This window comes from Rhinatrema bivittatum, chromosome 6, assembly GCF_901001135.1.
Source record: "Rhinatrema bivittatum chromosome 6, aRhiBiv1.1, whole genome shotgun sequence".
NCBI lineage: Eukaryota > Metazoa > Chordata > Amphibia > Gymnophiona > Rhinatrematidae > Rhinatrema > Rhinatrema bivittatum.
This window is the reverse complement of record NC_042620.1, coordinates 6710281-6728263: the sequence shown is the minus strand read 5'-3', so window position 1 is coordinate 6728263 and position 17983 is coordinate 6710281. Positions and strand designations below refer to the sequence as shown.

The 17983-nt window shown below is 50.1% G+C and overlaps 1 protein-coding gene across 1 annotated transcript in view; it reads left to right on the top strand.

Moving 5' to 3' along the window:
- Positions 1-17983, top strand: part of SPEG (striated muscle enriched protein kinase) — a 497600-nt gene that overhangs the window by 21243 nt on the left and 458374 nt on the right. The window contains exon 2 of the mRNA XM_029605011.1: positions 9245-9287. Within this exon, the coding sequence (XP_029460871.1) occupies positions 9245-9287 (43 nt within the window). The remainder of the gene's footprint in view (positions 1-9244; positions 9288-17983) is intronic.

The following is a 17983-nucleotide window of genomic DNA, read 5'->3' as shown; positions in this document are numbered from 1 at the left end:
TGTTTGTGTCGTTGTACAGGACCACAGAACGGATCAGTGTGTGTGTGTGTGTGTCTGGGTGTTTGTGTCGTTGCACAGGATCACAGAACGGATCAGTGTGTGTGTGTGTGTGTCTGGGTGTTTGTGTCGTTGTACAGGATCACAGAACGAATCTGTGTGTGTGTGTGTGTGTGTGTCTGGGTGTTTGTGTCGTTGCACAGGATCACAGAACGGATCAGTGTGTGTGTGTGTCTGGGTGTTTGTGTCGTTGCACAGGATCACAGAACGGATCAGTGTTTGTGTGTCTGGTGTGTGTGTCGTTGCACAGGATCACAGAACGGATCAGTGTGTGTGTGTGTGTGTGTGTGTGTGTGTGTGTCTGGGTGTTTGTGTCGTTGTACAGGACCACAGAACGGATCAGTGTGTGTGTGTGTGTGTCTGGGTGTTTGTGTGGTTGCACAGGACCACAGAACGGATCAGTGTGTGTGTGTTTCTGGGTGTTTGTGTCGTTGTACAGGACCACAGAACGGATCAGTGTGTGTGTGTGTGTGTCTGGGAGTTTGTGTCGTTGCACAGGATCACAGAACGGATCAGTGTGTGTGTGTCTGGGTGTTTGTGTCGTTGCACAGGATCACAGAACGGATTAGTGTGTGTGTCTGGGTGTTTGTGTCGTTGCACAGGATCACAGAACGGATCAGTGTTTGTGTGTCTGGGTGTTTGTGTCATTGCACAGGATCACAGAATGGATCAGTGTGTGTGTGCCTGGGTGTGTGTATCGTTGCACAGGATCACAGATCAGTGTGTGTGTGTGTGTGTGTGTATGGGTGTTTGTGTCGTTGCACAGGATCACAGAACGGATCAGAGTGTGTGTGTCTGGGTGTTTGTGTCGTTGCACAGGATCACAGAACGGATCAGTGTGTGTCTGGGTGTCTGGATGTCATTGCACAGGATCACAGAACGGATCAGTGTGTGTGTGTGTCTGGATGTTTGTGTCGTTGCACAGGATCACAGAACGGATCAGTGTGTGTGTGTGTCTGGGTGTTTGTGTCACTGCACAGGATCTCTGATAGGATCATTGTGTGTGTGTCTGGGTGTTTGTGTCGTTGTACAGGACCACAGAACGGATCAGTGTGTGTGTGTGTGTGTGTGTGTGTGTGTGTCTGGGTGTTTGTGTCGTTGTACAGGACCAAAGAACGGATCAGTGTGTGTGTCTGGGTGTTTGTGTCGTTGTACAGGACCACAGAACAGATCAGTGTGTGTGTGTGTGTCTGGGTGTTTGTGTCATTGCACAGGATCACAGAACGGATCAGAGTGTGTGTGTCTGGGTGTTTGTGTCGTTGCACAGGATCACAGAACGGATCAGTGTGTGTGTGTGTCTGGATGTTTGTGTCGTTGCACAGGATCACAGAATGGATCAGTGTGTGTGTGTCTGGGTGCTTGTGTCACTGCACAGGATCTCTGATAGGATCATTGTGTGTGTGTCTGGGTGTTTGTGTGGTTGCAAAGGACCACAGAACAGATCAGTGTGTGTGTGTGTGTGTGTGTGTGTGTCTGGGTGTTTGTGTCGTTGTACAGGACCACAGAACGGATCTGTGTGTGTGTGTGTGTGTGTGTGTCTGGGTGTTTGTGTCATTGCATAGGATCACAGAACGGATCAGTGTGTGTGTGTCTGGGTGTTTGTGTCGTTGCACAGGATCACAGAACGTATCAGTGTGTGTGTGTGTCTGGGTGTTTGTGTCGTTGCACAGGATCACAGAACAGATCAGTGTGTGTGTGTCTGGGTGTTTGTGTCGTTGCACAGGATCACAGAACGGATCAGTGTGTGTGTCATTGCACAGGATCACAGAACGGATCAGTGTGTGTGTGTGTGTGTGTCTGGGTGTTTGTGTCATTGCACAGGATCACAGAACGGATCAGTGTGTGTGTGTCTGGGTATTTGTGTCGTTGCACACGATCACGGAACTGATCTGTGTGTGTGTGTGTGTGTCTGGGTGTGTGTGTCGTTGCACAGGATCACAGAACGGATCAGTTTATGTGTGTCTGGGTGCGTGTGTCGTTGCACAGGATCACAGAACGGATCAGTTTATGTGTGTCTGGGTGCGTGTGTCGTTGCACAGGATCACAGAACGGATCAGTTTATGTGTGTCTGGGTGCGTGTGTCGTTGCACAGGATCACAGAACGGATCAGTTTATGTGTGTCTGGGTGTTTGTGTCGTTGCACAGGATCACAGAACGGATCAGTTTATGTGTGTCTGGGTGTTTGTGTCGTTGCACAGGATCACAGAACGGATCAGTGTGTGTGTCTGAGTGTTTGTGTCGTTGCACAGGATCACAGAACGGATCAGTTTATGTGTGTCTGGGTGCGTGTGTCGTTGCACAGGATCACAGAACGGATCAGTTTATGTGTGTCTGGGTGTTTGTGTCGTTGCACAGGATCACAGAACGGATCAGTGTGTGTGTGTGTGTGTGTGTCTGGGTGTTTGTGTCGTTGCACAGGATCACAGAACGGATCAGTGTTTGTGTGTCTGGGTGTGTGTGTCGTTGCACAGGATCACAGAACGGATCAGTGTGTGTGTGTGTCTGGGTGTTTGAGTCGTTGCACAGGATCACAGAAGGGATCAGTGTTTGTGTGTCTGGGTGTTTGTGTTGTTGCACAGGATCACAGAACGGATCAGTGTGTGTGTGTCTGGGTGTTTGTGTCGTTGCACAGGATCACAGAACGGATCAGTGTGTGTGTGTGTGTGTCTGGGTGTTTGTGTCATTGCATAGGATCACAGAACGGATCAGTGTGTGTGTGTCTGGGTGTTTGTGTCGTTGCACAGGACCACAGAACAGATCAGTGTGTGTGTGTGTGTGTGTGTGTGTCTGGGTGTTTGTGTCATTGCACAGGATCACAGAACGGATCAGTGTGTGTGTGTCTGGGTGTTTGTGTCGTTGCACAGGACCACAGAACGGATCAGTGTGTGTGTGTGTGTGTGTGTGTGTCTGGGTGTTTGTGTCGTTGCACAGGATCACAGAACGGATCAGTGTGTGTGTGTCTGGGTGTTTGTGTCATTGCACAGGATCACAGAACGGATCAGTGTGTGTGTGTGTGTGTGTCTGGGTGTTTGTGTCATTGCACAGGATCACAGAACGGATCAGTGTGTGTGTGTCTGGGTATTTGTGTCGTTGCACAGGATCACGGAACTGATCTGTGTGTGTGTGTGTGTGTCTGGGTGTGTGTGTCGTTGCACAGGATCACAGAACGGATCAGTTTATATGTGTCTGGGTGCGTGTGTCGTTGCACAGGATCACAGAACGGATCAGTTTATGTGTGTCTGGGTGTGTGTGTCGTTGCACAGGATCACAGAACGGATCAGTGTGTGTGTGTGTGTGTCTGGGTGTTTGTGTCGTTGCACAGGATCACAGAACGGATCAGTGTGTGTGTGTGTGTCTGGGTGTTTGTGTCGTTGCACAGGATCACAGAACGGATCAGTGTTTGTGTGTCTGGGTGTTTGTGTCGTTGCACAGGATCACAGAACGGATCAGTTTATGTGTGTCTGGGTGCATGTGTCGTTGCACAGGATCACAGAACGGATCAGTTTATGTGTGTCTGGGTGCGTGTGTCGTTGCACAGGATCACAGAACGGATCAGTTTATGTGTGTCTGGGTGTTTGTGTCGTTGCACAGGATCACAGAACGGATCAGTGTGTGTGTGTGTGTGTGTGTCTGGGTGTTTGTGTCGTTGCACAGGATCACAGAACGGATCAGTGTTTGTGTGTCTGGGTGTGTGTGTCGTTGCACAGGATCACAGAACGGATCAGTGTGTGTGTGTGTCTGGGTGTTTGTGTCGTTGCACAGGATCACAGAACGGATCAGTGTTTGTGTGTCTGGTGTGTGTGTCGTTGCACAGGATCACAGAACGGATCAGTGTGTGTGTGTGTGTGTGTGTGTGTGTGTGTGTGTGTCTGGGTGTTTGTGTCGTTGCACAGGATCACAGAACGGATCAGTGTGTGTGTGTGTGTGTCTGGGTGTTTGTGTCGTTGTACAGGATCACAGAACGAATCTGTGTGTGTGTGTGTGTGTGTCTGGGTGTTTGTGTCGTTGCACAGGATCACAGAACGGATCAGTGTGTGTGTGTGTCTGGGTGTTTGTGTCGTTGCACAGGATCACAGAACGGATCAGTGTTTGTGTGTCTGGTGTGTGTGTCGTTGCACAGGATCACAGAACGGATCAGTGTGTGTGTGTGTGTGTGTGTGTGTGTCTGGGTGTTTGTGTCGTTGTACAGGACCACAGAACGGATCAGTGTGTGTGTGTGTGTGTCTGGGTGTTTGTGTGGTTGCACAGGACCACAGAACGGATCAGTGTGTGTGTGTTTCTGGGTGTTTGTGTCGTTGTACAGGACCACAGAACGGATCAGTGTGTGTGTGTGTGTCTGGGAGTTTGTGTCGTTGCACAGGATCACAGAACGGATCAGTGTGTGTGTGTCTGGGTGTTTGTGTCGTTGCACAGGATCTCTGAAAGGATCAGTGTGTGTGTGTCTGGTTGTTTGTGTCATTGCACAGGACCACAGAACGGATCAGTGTGTGTGTGTGTGTGTGTGTGTCTGGGTGTTTGTGTCATGCACAGGATCACAGAACGGATCAGTGTGAGTGTGTCTGGGTGTTTGTGTCATTGCACAGGATCACAGAACGGATCAGTGTTTGTGTGTGTCTGGGTGTTTGTGTCGTTGCCCAGGATCACAGAATGCATCAGTGTGTGTGTGTGTGTCTGGGTGTTTGTGTCGTTGCCCAGGATCACAGAACGGATCAGTGTGTCTGGGTGTTTGTGTCATTGCACAGGATCACAGAATGGATCAGTGTGTGTGTGTGTCTGGGTGTTTGTGTCATTGCACAGGATCACAGAACGGATCAGTGTGTGTGTGTGTGTGTGTGTGTCTGGGTGTTTGTGTCGTTGTACAGGACCACAGAACGGATCAGTGTGTGTGTGTGTGTGTCTGGGTGTTTGTGTGGTTGCACAGGACCACAGAACGGATCAGTGTGTGTGTGTTTCTGGGTGTTTGTGTCGTTGTACAGGACCACAGAACGGATCAGTGTGTGTGTGTGTGTCTGGGAGTTTGTGTCGTTGCACAGGATCACAGAACGGATCAGTGTGTGTGTGTCTGGGTGTTTGTGTCGTTGCACAGGATCACAGAACGGATTAGTGTGTGTGTCTGGGTGTTTGTGTCGTTGCACAGGATCACAGAACGGATCAGTGTTTGTGTGTCTGGGTGTTTGTGTCATTGCACAGGATCACAGAATGGATCAGTGTGTGTGTGCCTGGGTGTGTGTATCGTTGCACAGGATCACAGATCAGTGTGTGTGTGTGTGTGTGTGTATGGGTGTTTGTGTCGTTGCACAGGATCACAGAACGGATCAGAGTGTGTGTGTCTGGGTGTTTGTGTCGTTGCACAGGATCACAGAACGGATCAGTGTGTGTCTGGGTGTCTGGATGTCATTGCACAGGATCACAGAACGGATCAGTGTGTGTGTGTCTGGATGTTTGTGTCGTTGCACAGGATCACAGAACGGATCAGTGTGTGTGTGTGTCTGGGTGTTTGTGTCACTGCACAGGATCTCTGATAGGATCATTGTGTGTGTGTCTGGGTGTTTGTGTCGTTGTACAGGACCACAGAACGGATCAGTGTGTGTGTGTGTGTGTGTGTGTGTGTGTGTCTGGGTGTTTGTGTCGTTGTACAGGACCAAAGAACGGATCAGTGTGTGTGTCTGGGTGTTTGTGTCGTTGTACAGGACCACAGAACAGATCAGTGTGTGTGTGTGTGTCTGGGTGTTTGTGTCATTGCACAGGATCACAGAACGGATCAGAGTGTGTGTGTCTGGGTGTTTGTGTCGTTGCACAGGATCACAGAACGGATCAGTGTGTGTGTGTGTCTGGATGTTTGTGTCGTTGCACAGGATCACAGAATGGATCAGTGTGTGTGTGTCTGGGTGCTTGTGTCACTGCACAGGATCTCTGATAGGATCATTGTGTGTGTGTCTGGGTGTTTGTGTGGTTGCAAAGGACCACAGAACAGATCAGTGTGTGTGTGTGTGTGTGTGTGTGTGTCTGGGTGCGTGTGTCGTTGCACAGGATCACAGAACGGATCAGTTTATGTGTGTCTGGGTGCGTGTGTCGTTGCACAGGATCACAGAACGGATCAGTTTATGTGTGTCTGGGTGTTTGTGTCGTTGCACAGGATCACAGAACGGATCAGTTTATGTGTGTCTGGGTGTTTGTGTCGTTGCACAGGATCACAGAACGGATCAGTGTGTGTGTCTGAGTGTTTGTGTCGTTGCACAGGATCACAGAACGGATCAGTTTATGTGTGTCTGGGTGCGTGTGTCGTTGCACAGGATCACAGAACGGATCAGTTTATGTGTGTCTGGGTGTTTGTGTCGTTGCACAGGATCACAGAACGGATCAGTGTGTGTGTGTGTGTGTGTGTCTGGGTGTTTGTGTCGTTGCACAGGATCACAGAACGGATCAGTGTTTGTGTGTCTGGGTGTGTGTGTCGTTGCACAGGATCACAGAACGGATCAGTGTGTGTGTGTGTCTGGGTGTTTGAGTCGTTGCACAGGATCACAGAAGGGATCAGTGTTTGTGTGTCTGGGTGTTTGTGTTGTTGCACAGGATCACAGAACGGATCAGTGTGTGTGTGTCTGGGTGTTTGTGTCGTTGCACAGGATCACAGAACGGATCAGTGTGTGTGTGTGTGTGTCTGGGTGTTTGTGTCATTGCATAGGATCACAGAACGGATCAGTGTGTGTGTGTCTGGGTGTTTGTGTCGTTGCACAGGACCACAGAACAGATCAGTGTGTGTGTGTGTGTGTGTGTGTCTGGGTGTTTGTGTCATTGCACAGGATCACAGAACGGATCAGTGTGTGTGTGTCTGGGTGTTTGTGTCGTTGCACAGGACCACAGAACGGATCAGTGTGTGTGTGTGTGTGTGTGTGTGTGTCTGGGTGTTTGTGTCGTTGCACAGGATCACAGAACGGATCAGTGTGTGTGTGTCTGGGTGTTTGTGTCATTGCACAGGATCACAGAACGGATCAGTGTGTGTGTGTGTGTGTGTCTGGGTGTTTGTGTCATTGCACAGGATCACAGAACGGATCAGTGTGTGTGTGTCTGGGTATTTGTGTCGTTGCACAGGATCACGGAACTGATCTGTGTGTGTGTGTGTGTGTCTGGGTGTGTGTGTCGTTGCACAGGATCACAGAACGGATCAGTTTATATGTGTCTGGGTGCGTGTGTCGTTGCACAGGATCACAGAACGGATCAGTTTATGTGTGTCTGGGTGTGTGTGTCGTTGCACAGGATCACAGAACGGATCAGTGTGTGTGTGTGTGTGTCTGGGTGTTTGTGTCGTTGCACAGGATCACAGAACGGATCAGTGTGTGTGTGTGTGTGTGTGTCTGGGTGTTTGTGTCGTTGCACAGGATCACAGAACGGATCAGTGTTTGTGTGTCTGGGTGTTTGTGTCGTTGCACAGGATCACAGAACGGATCAGTTTATGTGTGTCTGGGTGCGTGTGTCGTTGCACAGGATCACAGAACGGATCAGTTTATGTGTGTCTGGGTGCGTGTGTCGTTGCACAGGATCACAGAACGGATCAGTTTATGTGTGTCTGGGTGTTTGTGTCGTTGCACAGGATCACAGAACGGATCAGTGTGTGTGTGTGTCTGGGTGTTTGTGTCGTTGCACAGGATCACAGAACGGATCAGTGTTTGTGTGTCTGGTGTGTGTGTCGTTGCACAGGATCACAGAACGGATCAGTGTGTGTGTGTGTGTGTGTGTGTGTGTGTGTGTCTGGGTGTTTGTGTCGTTGTACAGGACCACAGAACGGATCAGTGTGTGTGTGTGTGTGTCTGGGTGTTTGTGTGGTTGCACAGGACCACAGAACGGATCAGTGTGTGTGTGTTTCTGGGTGTTTGTGTCGTTGTACAGGACCACGGAACGGATCAGTGTGTGTGTGTGTGTGTCTGGGTGTTTGTGTCGTTGCACAGGATCACAGAACGGATCAGTGTGTGTGTGTGTGTGTCTGGGTGTTTGTGTCGTTGTACAGGATCACAGAACGAATCTGTGTGTGTGTGTGTGTGTCTGGGTGTTTGTGTCGTTGCACAGGATCACAGAACGGATCAGTGTTTGTGTGTCTGGTGTGTGTGTCGTTGCACAGGATCACAGAACGGATCAGTGTGTGTGTGTGTGTGTGTGTGTCTGGGTGTTTGTGTCGTTGTACAGGACCACAGAACGGATCAGTGTGTGTGTGTGTGTGTCTGGGTGTTTGTGTGGTTGCACAGGACCACAGAACGGATCAGTGTGTGTGTGTTTCTGGGTGTTTGTGTCGTTGTACAGGACCACAGAACTGATCAGTGTGTGTGTGTGTGTGTCTGGGTGTTTGTGTCGTTGCACAGGATCACAGAACGGATCAGTGTGTGTGTGTGTGTGTCTGGGTGTTTGTGTCGTTGTACAGGATCACAGAACGAATCTGTGTGTGTGTGTGTGTGTCTGGGTGTGTGTGTCGTTGCACAGGATCACAGAACGGATCAGTGTGTGTGTGTGTCTGGGTGTTTGTGTTGTTGCACAGGATCACAGAACGGATCAGTGTTTGTGTGTCTGGTGTGTGTGTCGTTGCACAGGATCACAGAACGGATCAGTGTGTGTGTGTGTGTGTCTGGGTGTTTGTGTCGTTGTACAGGACCACAGAACGGATCAGTGTGTGTGTGTGTGTGTCTGGGTGTTTGTGTGGTTGCACAGGACCAGAGAACGGATCAGTGTGTGTGTGTTTCTGGGTGTTTGTGTCGTTGCACAGGATCACAGAACGGATCAGTGTGTGTGTGTGTGTGTCTGGGTGTTTGTGTCGTTGTACAGGACCACAGAACGGATCAGTGTGTGTGTGTGTCTGGGTGTTTGTGTCGTTGCACAGGACCACAGAACGGATCAGTGTGTGTGTGTGTGTGTGTGTGTGTGTGTGTCTGGGTGTTTGTGTCGTTGCACAGGATCACAGAACGGATCAGTGTGTGTGTGTGTGTGTCTGGGTGTTTGTGTCGTTGCACAGGATCACAGAACGGATCAGTGTGTGTGTGTTTGTGTCTGGGTGTGTGTCATGGAAAGGATCAGTGAATGAATGCGGTGATTGTGGCTGCTCTATAGGCGCTGGTGTGCGTCTCGTCGGCTTTCATTGCTGCTCCAGTCTACGCCTGGCTCCTGAACTGTGCCATCTTTTAACCTCCTCTTTTTGTGTTTGCAGAAAGCAGGGCACCCACGGAAGTCCTTTGGGCGTTTGGCTTCTGGTGCGTTGCATTCACTGTCCCGTTACCCCTTCTCCCACCCTGGGAATGTCAGCTCTACCCCAATATCCCTCCTCGTTGTTACAGAATAAGAACATCTGATTCCATTTCCTCTATTGCCTCCCTGGCGTCCGCGTCTATGGAAGGAGAGACCATGCAGGGCTTCAGCTGGCCAAGCACAAAATAATGCAGGCAGCCTCTCCCATGCACTGTCTCTCTGACTCCAGCGTTGGGGGCGGGGGAGGGGGATCAGAGTGCAGGAAAATAATGCAGGCAGTCTCTCCCATGCACTGTCTCTCTGACACCAGCGTTGGGGGCGGGGGAGGGGGATCAGAGTGCAGGAAAATAATGCAGGCAGTCTCTCCCATGCACTGTCTCTCTGACACCAGCGTTGGGGGCGGGGGAGGGGATCAGAGTGCAGGAAAATAATGCAGGCAGCCTCTCCCATGCACTGTCTCTCTGACACCAGCGTTGGGGGCGGGAGAGGGGGATCAGAGTGCAGGAAAATAATGCAGGCAGTCTCTCCCATGCACTGTCTCTCTGACACCAGCGTTGGGGGCGGGGGAGGGGGATCAGAGTGCAGGGAAATAATGCAGGCAGTCTCTCCCATGCACTGTCTCTCTGACACCAGCGTTGGGGGCGGGGGAGGGGAATCAGAGTGCAGGAAAATAATGCAGGCAGCCTCTGTGAGTGCAGGCTCCCTCTCACACTCAGGCAGGTCTGTGAGTGCAGGCTCCCTCTCACACTCAGGCAGGTCTCTTGAGTGCAGGCTCCCGCTCACACTCAGGCAGGTCTCTTGAGTGCAGGCTCCCTCTCACACTCAGGCAGGTCTGTGAGTGCAGGCTCCCTCTCACACTCAGGCAGGTCTCTTGAGTGCAGGCTCCCTCTCACACTCAGGCAGGTCTCTTGAGTGCAGGCTCTCTCTCACACTCAGTCAGGTCTATGAGTGCAGGCTCTCTCTCACACTCAGGCAGGCCTCTTGAGTGTGGGCTCCCTCTCACACTCAGGCAGGTCTGTGAGTGCAGGCTCTCTCTCACACTCAGGCAGGTCTGTGAGTGCAGGCTCTCTCTCACACTCAGGCAGGCCTCTTGAGTGCAGGCTCCCTCTCACACTCAGGCAGGTCTGTGAGTGCAGGCTCTCTCTCACACTCAGGCAGGCCTCTTGAGTGCAGGCTCCCTCTCACACTCAGGCAGGTCTCTTGAGTGCAGGCTCCCTCTCACACTCAGGCAGGTCTCTTGAGTGTGGGTTCCCTGTTTGGCCCGTTTCAATTACCCCGGTGCCATCTGCTCCCTTAACAGTTTTTTGATCTTTCTTTCTTGTGCTGCTCCTATGGAAGCGAAGTTTTCCGCTCCTGCAGAAAGCAGAGTCACGGTAGGAAGCGCCTGTCTGTCTGTCTGTCTGTGTATTTATTTCATGTGCTTGCTTCTCCCTTTCCTCCTCTCTTGACCTTACAGTTGTGTGTGTGTTGCTGGTGTAAGAGTTACTGATTCTGGGCCCGGGTTCTGGTGCTGGTCAGACCGGACTTTCTCTCCTCGGAGCCATTCTGAGTCTGGGTGGCGGGTTTGGCTGTCTCCATGCTTTAGGCCACTTTGTGCCGTGGGAGAGTCCCCCCTACCTGCTGTTCAGATCCAGCCGCACTCCTGGGCCGTGCTCCCAGCTGGCGCTTACACACCTAGGGGCCACTTTCTGTGCAATCCTGCTCGCCTCTTCTTCCTATAGCCGCAGCGTGCGCAGGGCACCTCCTCGTCTCCCCCTCCCTCTGCCCTGTCCCCAGGCTGTGACTCGGTCCGAGTGGAGTGTGTGGCACTTCAGGCCGCTCACACCACACCAGCTCCTCCTTTTCCCCAGGTGCCTTGGCCTGCCCTGTTATAAGGAGGGAGCTGCTCCATTGTCACAAGCTCACGTCAGTTTCCAGCTCCCTCCCATTTCCTTTAAAAATCTGGACCCGAGCCTGATGGGGTTTCAGTGCTTCTTTTGATCACATGAATCCTCTCCATGTCTCACTGCCCGAGCCGTGGAGGCTGCTGTGCCACAAGACACTTTTGTTAATTCAGGGGGGCCTTGAGCTTGACAGGTTGGGACGCCCTGCTTTTAGGCACTTGTTGCTTGTCTGCAGGGCTCTGATTTACGGTGAGGTTTCTCCTGTAGCAGGCAGCAATGCAAATAGATCCGGTTATAAATAGCAGGCTGGCTTGGGGAAGGGGACGGGAGGCCGCTGCTGCTAAATATACATATATATAGAATGTATCCTTCCATGCTAGGATGTATATTCAGCAGCACGGCTATGCCACTGACACTCGCGCGTGTAACTGAGCGCTTAGCAGGAGAAGTCTAACCAGCTAAGGGGAGATATTCAAAGCTGGCCGTGTAAGTAACTTAGCCAGTTAGAACGTATCCTTCCATGCTAGGATGTATATTCAGCAGCACGGCTATGCCACTGACTATGCGCGTGTAACTGAGCGCTTAGCGGGAGAAGTCTAACCAGCTAAGGGGAGATATTCAAAGCTGGCCGTGTAAGAACTTAGCCGGTTAGAACGTATCCTTCCATGCTAGGATGTATATTCAGCAGCACGGCTATGCCACTGACTATGCGCCTGTAACTGAGCGCTTAGCGGGAGAAGTCTAACCAGCTAAGGGTCGATATTCAAAGCTGGCCGTGTAAGTAACTTAGCCGGTTAGAACGTATCCGTCCATGCTAGGATGTATATTCAGCAGCACGGCTGTGCCACTGACTATGCGCCTGTAACTGAGCGCTTAGCGGGAGAAGTCTAACCAGCTAAGGGGAGATATTCAAAGCTGGCCGTGTAAGTAACTTAGCCGGTTAGAACGTATCCTTCCATGCTAGGATGTATATTCAGCAGCACGGCTATGCCACTGACTATGCGCCTGTAACTGAGCGCTTAGCGGGAGAAGTCTAACCAGCTAAGGGTCGATATTCAAAGCTGGCCGTGTAAGTAACTTAGCCAGTTAGAACGTATCCGTCCATGCTAGGATGTATATTCAGCAGCACGGCTATGCCACTGACTATGCGCCTGTAACTGAGCGCTTAGCGGGAGAAGTCTAACCAGCTAAGGGTAGATATTCAAAGCTGGCCGTGTAAGAAACTTAGCCGGTTAGAACGTATCCTTCAACGCTAGGATGTATATTCAGCAGCACGGCTATGCCACTGACTATCAGCGTGTAACTGAGCGCTTAGCGGGAGAAGTCTAACCAGCTAAGGGGAGATATTCAAAGCTGGCCGTGTAAGTAACTTAGCCGGTTAGAACTTATCCTTCCATGCTAGGATGTATATTCAGCAGCACGGCTATGCCACTGACTATGCGCGTGTAACTGGGCGCTTAGCGGGAGAAGTCTAACCAGCTAAGGGGAGATATTCAAAGCTGGCCGTGTAAGTAACTTAGCCGGTTAGAACGTATCCTTCCATGCTAGGATGTATATTCAGCAGCACGGCTATGCCACTGACTATGCGCGTGTAACTGAGCGCTTAGCAGGAGAAGTCTAACCAGCTAAGGGTAGATATTCAAAACTGGCCGTGTAAGTAACTTAGCCGGTTAGAACGTATCCGTCCACGCTAGGATGTATATTCAGCAGCACGGCTATGCCACTGACTATGCGCCTGTAACTGAGCGCTTAGCAGGATAAGTCTAACCAGCTAAGGGTCGATATTCAAAGCTGGCCGTGTAAGTAACTTAGCCGGTTAGAACGTATCCGTCCATGCTAGGATGTATATTCAGCAGCACGGCTGTGCCACTGACTATGCGCCTGTAACTGAGCGCTTAGCGGGAGAAGTCTAACCAGCTAAGGGGAGATATTCAAAGCTGGCCGTGTAAGTAACTTAGCCGGTTAGAACTTATCCTTCCATGCTAGGATGTATATTCAGCAGCACGGCTATGCCACTGACTATGCGCGTGTAACTGAGCGCTTAGCGGGAGAAGTCTAACCAGCTAAGGGTAGATATTCAAAGCTGGCCGTGTAAGTAACTTAGCCAGTTAGAACGTATCCTTCCACGCTAGGATGTATATTCAGCAGCACGGCTATGCCACTGACTATGCGCGTGTAACTGAGCGCTTAGCGGGAGAAGTCTAACCAGCTAAGGGTAGATATTCAAAGCTGACCGTGTAAGTAACTTAGCCGGTTAGAACGTATCCTTCCACGCTAGGATGTATATTCAGCAGCAAGGCTATGCCACTGACTATGTGCGTGTAACTGAGCGCTTAGCGGGAGAAGTCTAACCAGCTAAGGGTCGATATTCAAAGCTGGCCGTGTAAGTAACTTAGCCGGTTAGAACATATCTTTCCATGCTAGGATGTATATTCAGCAGCACGACTATGCCACTGACACTCGCGCGTGTAACTGAGCGCTTAGCGGGAGAAGTCTAACCAGCTAAGGGTAGATATTCAAAGCTGGCCGTGTAAGTAACTTAGCCGGTTAGAACGTATCCTTCCATGCTAGGATGTATATTCAGCAGCACGGCTATGCCACTGACTATGCGCGTGTAACTGAGCGCTTAGCGGGAGAAGTCTAACCAGCTAAGGGTAGATATTCAAAGCTGGCCGTGTAAGTAACTTAGCCGGTTAGAACGTATCCTTCCACGCTAGGATGTATATTCAGCAGCACGGCCATGCCACTGACTATGCGCCTGTAACTGAGCGCTTAGCGGGAGAAGTCTAACCAGCTAAGGGTCGATATTCAAAGCTGGCCGTGTAAGTAACTTAGCCGGTTAGAACGTATCCTTCCACGCTAGGATGTATATTCAGCAGCACGGCTCTGCCACTGACTATGAGCATGTAACTGAGCGCTTAGCGGGAGAAGTCTAACCAGCTAAGGGTCGATATTCAAAGCTGGCCGTGTAAGTAACTTAGCCGGTTAGAACGTATCCTTCCACGCTAGGATGTATATTCAGCAGCACGGCTCTGCCACTGACTATGAGCATGTAACTGAGCGCTTAGCGGGAGAAGTCTAACCAGCTAAGGGTAGATATTCAAAGCTGGCCGTGTAAGTAACTTAGCCGTTTAGAACGTATCCTTCCATGCTAGGATGTATATTCAGCAGCACGGCTATGCCACTGACTATGCGCCTGTAACTGAGCGCTTAGCGGGAGAAGTCTAACCAGCTAAGGGTCGATATTCAAAGCTGGCCGTGTAAGTAACTTAGCCGGTTAGAACGTATCCTTCCACGCTAGGATGTATATTCAGCAGCACGGCTATGCCACTGACTATGAGCGTGTAACTGAGCGCTTAGCGGGAGAAGTCTAACCAGCTAAGGGTAGATATTCAAAGCTGGCCGTGTAAGTAACTTAGCCGGTTAGAACGTATCCTTCCACGCTAGGATGTATATTCAGCAGCACGGCTATGCCACTGACTATGAGCGTGTAACTGAGCGCTTAGCGGGAGAAGACTAACCAGCTAAGGGTAGATATTCAAAGCTGGCCGTGTAAGTAACTTAGCCAGTTAGAACGTATCCTTCCACGCTAGGATGTATATTCAGCAGCACGGCTATGCCACTGACTATCCGCGTGTAACTGAGCGCTTAGCGGGAGAAGTCTAACCAGCTAAGGGTAGATATTCAAAGCTGGCAGTGTAAGTAACTTAGCCGGTTAGAACGTATCCGTCCATGCTAGGATGTATATTCAGCAGCACGGCTATGCCACTGACTATGCGCCTGTAACTGAGCGCTTAGCGGGAGAAGTCTAACCAGCTAAGGGGAGATATTCAAAGCTGGCCGTGTAAGTAACTTACCCGGTTAGAACGTATCCTTCCACGCTAGGATGTATATTCAGCAGCACGGCTATGGCACTGACTATGAGCGTGTAACTGAGCGCTTAGCGGGAGAAGTCTAACCAGCTAAGGGGAGATATTCAAAGCTGGCTGTGTAAGTAACTTAGCCGGTTAGAACTTATCCTTCCATGCTAGGATGTATATTCAGCAGCACGGCTATGCCACTGACTATGCGCGTGTAACTGGGCGCTTAGCGGGAGAAGTCTAACCAGCTAAGGGGAGATATTCAAAGCTGGCCGTGTAAGTAACTTAGCCGGTTAGAACGTATCCTTCCACGCTAGGATGTATATTCAGCAGCACGGCTATGCCACTGACTATGCGCGTGTAACTGAGCGCTTAGCAGGAGAAGTCTAACCAGCTAAGGGTAGATATTCAAAGCTGGCCGTGTAAGTAACTTAGCCGGTTAGAACGTATCCGTCCATGCTAGGATGTATATTCAGCAGCACGGCTGTGCCACTGACTATGCGCCTGTAACTGAGCGCTTAGCGGGAGAAGTCTAACCAGCTAAGGGGAGATATTCAAAGCTGGCCGTGTAAGTAACTTAGCCAGTTAGAACTTATCCTTCCATGCTAGGATGTATATTCAGCAGCACGGCTATGCCACTGACTATGCGCGTGTAACTGAGCGCTTAGCGGGAGAAGTCTAACCAGCTAAGGGTAGATATTCAAAGCTGGCCGTGTAAGTAACTTAGCCAGTTAGAACGTATCCTTCCACGCTAGGATGTATATTCAGCAGCACGGCTATGCCACTGACTATGCGCGTGTAACTGAGCGCTTAGCGGGAGAAGTCTAACCAGCTAAGGGTAGATATTCAAAGCTGACCGTGTAAGTAACTTAGCCGGTTAGAACGTATCCTTCCACGCTAGGATGTATATTCAGCAGCAAGGCTATGCCACTGACTATGTGCGTGTAACTGAGCGCTTAGCGGGAGAAGTCTAACCAGCTAAGGGTCGATATTCAAAGCTGGCCGTGTAAGTAACTTAGCCGGTTAGAACATATCTTTCCATGCTAGGATGTATATTCAGCAGCACGACTATGCCACTGACACTCGCGCGTGTAACTGAGCGCTTAGCGGGAGAAGTCTAACCAGCTAAGGGTAGATATTCAAAGCTGGCCGTGTAAGTAACTTAGCCGGTTAGAACGTATCCTTCCACGCTAGGATGTATATTCAGCAGCACGGCTATGCCACTGACTATGCGCGTGTAACTGAGCGCTTAGCGGGAGAAGACTAACCAGCTAAGGGGAGATATTCAAAGCTGGCCGTGTAAGTAACTTAGCCGGTTAGAACGTATCCTTCCATGCTAGGATGTATATTCAGCAGCACGGCTATGCCACTGACTATGCGCCTGTAACTGAGCGCTTAGCGGGAGAAGTCTAACCAGCTAAGGGGAGATATTCAAAGCTGGCCGTGTAAGTAACTTAGCCGGTTAGAACGTATCCTTCCATGCTAGGATGTATATTCAGCAGGACGGCTATGCCACTGACTTACGCACGTGTAACTGAGCGCTTAGCGGGAGAAGACTAACCAGCTAAGGGTCGATATTCAAAGCTGGCCTTGTAAGTAACTTAGCCGGTTAGAACGTATCCTTCCACGCTAGGATGTATATTCAGCAGCACGGCTATGCCACTGACTATGCGCGTGTAACTGAGCGCTTAGCGGGAGAAGTCTAACCAGCTAAGGGTAGATATTCAAAGCTGGCCGTGTAAGAACTTAGCCGGTTAGAACGTATCCTTCCATGCTAGGATGTATATTCAGCAGCACGGCTATGCCACTGACTATGCGCATGTAACTGAGCGCTTAGCGGAAGAAGTCTAACCAGCTAAGGGTAGATATTCAAAGCTGGCCGTGTAAGTAACTTAGCCGGTTAGAACGTATCCTTCCACGCTAGGATGTATATTCAGCAGCACGGCTATGCCACTGACTATGCGCCTGTAACTGAGCGCTTAGCAGAAGAAGTCTAACCAGCTAAGGGTAGATATTCAAAGCTGGCCGTGTAAGTAAGTTAGCCGGTTAGAACGTATCCTTCCATGCTAGGATGTATATTCAGCAGCACGGCTATGCCACTGACTATGAGCGTGTAACTGAGCGCTTAGCGGAAGAAGTCTAACCAGCTAAGGGTAGATATTCAAAGCTGGCCATGTAAGTAACTTAGCCGGTTAGAACGTATCCTTCCACGCTAGGATGTATATTCAGCAGCACGGCTATGCCACTGACTATGAGCGTGTAACTGAGCGCTTAGTGGGAGAAGTCTAACCAGCTAAGGGTAGACCTGCTCTGTGGCTCGTCTTGCTTAGTCGTACAACTTATGTGGCTAAGTCCAAGTGTCGGGAATTAGACGCATACGTTGTACGGCTTGCTCGCTCCACCCTGATCTGCTCACAGCTTATGCAGGTAACTTTTAGACATATCAGGGCCTTATCCAACTATGCGGCAGACACTGAACATGGGAGAATATTCAGTGGCTGCTACTTAGCCACATAAGTCTCGCTTATCCAGCTAAATAGCTGTGAACGCGCTTTGAATATCAGATCCTATAATTTTATGGCTCATAATGTGATGGGAAACCTCGGACTTTGTTAGTATAATAAAAGATATCTCCTTATATACATATGTGTTGATTTTATTTGTTAAATTTTATTTCTGTGCATTGAAGGGCATTAACCCGGCAGCCACACTACAGGCCTGATTTTGAAAAGGATTTACACACTTAAAATTGGGTTTTACACATGTAAATGCAATTTACGTGGGTAAATGGTTTATAAAATTGCTATGATAGTAACTCCTTTCACTATTACCTCCTGGTTATGAAGAAATGAGGGGAAAGCCAAAGATGAATGGAGGTCATGGCACTGCTGCTGGAATGGATCTGGGCAGACCTTGAGGTCCTCATGTGTCGCCAGATTTCATGTTTCTGAAGGGTAC